The 5,048-nt window shown below is 45.4% G+C and overlaps 1 protein-coding gene across 2 annotated transcripts; it reads right to left on the bottom strand.

The window, feature by feature from the left end:
- Positions 1-2,049: 2,049 nt before the first annotated feature.
- On the bottom strand, positions 2,050-4,102 carry LOC123410513. 2 transcript variants are annotated; one of them, XM_045103460.1, is made up of 3 exons: positions 3,864-4,102; positions 3,634-3,744; positions 2,050-3,496 (listed from the first exon to the last, which is right to left on the bottom strand). In XM_045103460.1, exons 1-3 carry the CDS (start codon positions 3,956-3,958, stop codon positions 2,950-2,952), a joined length of 753 nt encoding a protein of 250 aa, XP_044959395.1. In that variant the 5' UTR covers positions 3,959-4,102; the 3' UTR covers positions 2,050-2,949. The 2 variants fall into 2 exon arrangements, with proteins under 2 accessions (XP_044959395.1, XP_044959393.1); XM_045103458.1 differs by having other exon boundaries at positions 2,050-3,499.
- Positions 4,103-5,048: the final 946 nt, after the last annotated feature.

Raw genomic sequence — 5,048 nt, forward strand, 5'->3', positions numbered from 1 at the left:
GCGTCCGAGGTCTTGAAAATCTTGTCTTAACCGGTCTTGATTATTTAATCAATCTCGCATCACTCGTGTTATGCACTCAACCGAAAACCCGTCTACTCAAGCATAGCAATAAGAAATTGTCGTCCTGGTGCCAAGTATCGGGGTTGTTGTGTGCCTACCACATGATACTACAACTTACACTAAAATTTCCAAGTACCTAGGCAGCATGCAAATTGGGCAAAGAAAGGTGAACTACCATGCATCAAAAACATAGGAAAATAACATGATCAAAATGACTTGCCTTGATGATAGTTGTCTTGATCGAGCGCTTCTAAGTAACACGCTTCGCACTCCGGATGATCTACCGATACAAACACAAAACACACCATAAGCACTACAATCAAGCAACAAGTAAAAATAACATCACAAGTAAGGATTTGCTAAGGCCTAAGTGAAAGAATTTAACACGCGTTACTAAGGCAGAAACTTGTTTCTGTTAAAAACACCAGTAAAATACTTTAAATTTTTTGAAACTTCTACCACAGTAAGATATAATCACTAGGAAGCAGTAGCAAAAAGAATCAACTAAAAGTCATTTTTTAAACTCCTGGAATAGGCAAAACAAGGTTTAAACTAAATCTGATCTAACTTATATTTGAAAATTTCAAACATAGACAAATTATATGTTTTTAAAAACTACACAAAAATTGGAGTCTACTGGAACGAGAATCAATATCATTGGACTTCGGGATCCAAAGTTATGGCCAAAACGAAACAGAAACTTTGCTGTTTTTGCAACTAGACAGAAAAAAAGAAGCTAACTTGCTAACAGACAGGGGTATACGTGGCGCGTTGTGATAGGCTAAGGGGTGTTTGCTGCGAGGCTTATAAACAAACGGCCCAAACCTAACTAAAAGCTCCGGCTAAATGCTTAAGTGAAATAAAAACCAGCGCGGTTTTCTGATCTAAACCGAAGGGGTATCCTACTCTAATCTACACCATCTAACTACAATCTAACGGATTAGAATAGGGGGGGGATAAACTCACAGTAGGTGGTGCTCCGGCGAGTTGACTCCGGCGAGGCGAGGGAGACCGGCAGTGGGGAGGGGCTCCGGTGGTGGCTGACGGGACGGGGAGGCGGCGGCGGCTTCCCTCCGGCGAGGGGATGCGTCGGGCGGAGTCGGGGGTGCTCGGGGTGGCTGCTCCCAGGGGGGCCGAAGGTGGTGGAGCTCCGGCTCCGGTGGCGAGGCTGCGGTAGAGGCTCGGGGCGGCGATGGTGGGAACGGGGTGCGGCCGAGGCTCGGGCTTTATATAGGCCGGGAGGGGCTTGGGGAAGGAAGGGGGAGAGGGGTCCGAGAGGATCCCGGTGATGGAGATACGGCTGGGGTCGGGGCGGCTTGGTTAAGAAAGAGAGGAGGGAGACGAGGTGGAGGGTGACCACAGGGGAGGAGGTGTCGGCCAGGGGGGGCCAGCGGCAGTGGGAGGAGGCGGGGAAGGAAAGGGTAGGGCGGCCGATATGTAAGGGATTTGGTCCCGGGCTGTGGGGGTGGCGGCCCACTGCCTATTAAGAACTCGGGCGGTTGCCTTAAAAAAAGACTTGCCTATTGTATATCTTTTCCAAAACAGAAAAACAAAAGTGAATAAAAAGGAAATAAATCAAATATTTAATATAGAGTATTATATACCAAAAAAATCAGAAAAATATCCTCTACCCGAATAACATTTTTCCAAAGCAAAAATAAAAACTTAAAAAAATGTTTTTTTCAGAAATTCCTCAAAATGCTTTATTTTCTTTTTGCAAATATTTTTGCAAATAATCTTTGGATTTCTTGGCTCCAATATTTCAGAAATTGCCCGCACTTTGGAGGGTCATTTTCCTCCGCTCTCTCTCTCCCGTGCAAGAGAGTATTTCCCCGGGCATTTCTCGTGCGAGGAAAAAGATGGAAATGCAAATCAAAAGACGAAAGAATTCAAGTGCCAACTTTATTTCAATCAATATGCATAGATGCTTAGCTACAATGTAAAACATTCCCAATTAGGAAAATTGGGATGTTACATATATTTGCTTATTATAGGATACACTGAGAATATCTACCTATAGAAGAGATCCTTTATGATCAAGATGAGTTGTGAAGATTAAAATCAACACTATTTTTGTTGCATAATGTGCTTGTTTTAATGATTCTATGAATTGTATCGGATGGTATAAGTCATGGAGGATTTAGAATACACTAGGTATTATGCAGAACATGCATGAACGTATTTGTAATATTACTTAAGGTGTTTGATCTTATTATTATACTAACGGATCTCACGAAGTTTCTGTTGAGTTTTGTGTGCTGAAGTTTTCATGTTTTAGGTGAGATTACGATGGATGAAGTAATAAGGAGCAACTATACCCTTAGCTTGGAGAGGCCCAGGGCACCCCAATCTATCATCGAAATTACTAGCCCGTGCAGTCGCACAGGTTGACGGCTAGTACTCTTAAACATATACTCCATTTCTTCCCGCCTTAATGTTCTACTTTCTCATATAAATCTTATACCGCTCGAGATCAATAGACAAATAATGGCGTCTTTCTCTTCGCAAGTCATTAAATGCATGTCCGCAACCCGATGAGATGTAGCTTGCTATTCTCGGTCGGGAACTTGATCTAGAGGCCCACTAGATTAAGTTCTGGTTCTTGAACCAACATAAGTGAATGAAGGTGTGTGCCATGGACTGAATCTCTTGATTGTCCTAAGTTTCTATTATTATTTTTACATAGTCTCGTTTTCAACTAGTTCCTAAACATAATGGAATCTGGATGCCCGGTGTTTGTTGTGTTCGCATGGCAGGGCAACACGAGTGGCAGGACTGCTGCTTTCTCCACGTGGAGAGAAACAAGATCCGGTGGCAAAACATCGACATGTGCGAGGCACTCAAGAACTTCATCTGCCTCAACTATAATGGCCCACCCGTTGTCAAGGACTACTTTGACGAGCAGAAGCTGCGCATGGAGAACGCCCGGCTAAAGGAGGACCTTAGCCATGTTACTGGCCTCACCTCCAAGTCCCTCGACCACCCATTCATGCCTATGCCACTGGGCATGCCACAGATGTATGTCTCCTCACTGGACCTATCGATTGTTGGCTTATCAATGCACGTGCAACACCAACCGTTATGTGCTGTCGCATAACAGCTGGGGGTGCATGCCCATTGGTACATCGTACATCGATTAGCCACCCATGGACATGTCCAGCGGGGAGACAAACATTTGTGGCCTGCCCTACGATATCTGCATGAACGGGCGGTCGAGGGACTTGTAGGTGTGTACGGGGACGCGGTCGAGCTCATCCTTGAGACGAGGTTTCTCCATGAGCAGTTTTTTCTCGTCGAAGTCGTCCTTGACAAGGGGTGGGCCACCACAGTTGGGGAACATGACGTTCCTGAGCATCTTGCGCAAGACGATGTTCTGGCACAGGATCTTGTGGTTCTCCACGTGAAGGAAGCTGTTGTCCTACCCGTCATGTTGCGCCTGCTATGTCACCCACAACAAATAGCATACAACCAAATTTCATTCCATTTAGGAAACAGTTGAAAACCAGATCATGGTAAAAAATATAGAAACTTTGGACAATCAAGAGATTGTTCTTAGCAGACACATTCACCTACATCCACTGGTTCTGGAACCAAAACTTAATTTGACGGGCCTCTAGACCGTGGTCACGACTGAGATCGGGGTGCTGCATCTCGTTGGTGGGGTGGGGACATTCGTTGAATGACCTACAAAGACAAATACACCATTATTTCTATATCAATCATCGGCAGTATATGATTATTATGAGAAAGTAGCAAATTAAGGCAGGAAGAAATGGAGTATAGGATTAAGAGTATCGTCATGCCACAAGTGTTTGAATCTAGAGCGTCGTGTAGCGGTGGTCGTGCTTCTGGCACTGGTGCTGCTGGTGGTTGTTCTTGGAGCCCGCGTCATGTTCATCCCCCAATTCCATTGCTACCTCGCTCGCTCATGTTGGTCGAAGGCTATAGGTGGAGAGGATTGGAGGAGGAGATAAGGAAGAGACATCTTCGTGCTCTAGTGTGTGGCCTCTCCGGCTTGCCCTCACTCTGATTTATACACGCCAGACTGGTAACGCTAGTGCCCTCCACAAAGATCAGATGTGTTGGCTTCGCGACTAAGTAATACTAGAGTAGATGCCACCCCTTCCAATCTTGTCTCCATATGCTGATTTTTGCACTGAATTAAAACTGCCAGTTTGACCAGCTAGCACAACCTTGCCCCACTCCTCCATGCGGCCCTCGTTTGTTTGAGATCTCTATCTCTCTATCTCTCTCTCCTTCACTATAGATTAGATGTGTTAGCTTCGCGACTAAGTAATACTACACCAGATGCCACACCTTCCAATCTTGTCACCATATGCTGCCTTTTACACTAAATGGAAGCTGCCAATTCGACCAACTAGCACAACCCTGGCCACTCCTCCATGTGCCGCTCGTTCGACTGAGCTCTCTCTCTCTATCTATCTATCTATCTCTCTCTCTCTCTCTCTCTCTCTCTCTCTCTAACCCACTCCTCTTGGCCATAGATCAGATGTGTTGGCTTCGCGACTAAGTAATTATACACCAGATGGAACCCCTTCCTACCTTGTCTCCGTATACTACTTTTTTCACTAAATTGAAACTACCAGTTTGACCTACTAGTACAACCCTGCCCCACTCCTCTGCACGCCGCTCATTCAAATGAGTTCCCTATCTCTCTCATCTTGGCTATTGATTAGATGCATTGGCTTTGCGACTAAGTAATACTACACCCGATACCACCCCTTACAATCATGTCTCCATATGCTGATTTTCGCGCTAGTTTGATAAGCTAGCACAAACCTGCCCCACTCCTTCCCACGCCGCTCGTTTGACCTCTCTCTCTCTCTCTCTCTCTTGGCTATCGTATGTCCGACCGAGCTCTCTCTCTCTCTCTCTCTCTGTTGCTCTCTCGAGAGCTCCAACAGCAGTGACTTGGTACTACTAGTAGTTGGTGCAAGCGAATTAAGGGACGAAAATTTTAATTTTTA

The sequence above is a fragment of the Hordeum vulgare genome, chromosome 7H (assembly GCF_904849725.1).
Source record: "Hordeum vulgare subsp. vulgare chromosome 7H, MorexV3_pseudomolecules_assembly, whole genome shotgun sequence".
NCBI classification, from domain to species: Eukaryota; Viridiplantae; Streptophyta; class Magnoliopsida; order Poales; family Poaceae; genus Hordeum; species Hordeum vulgare.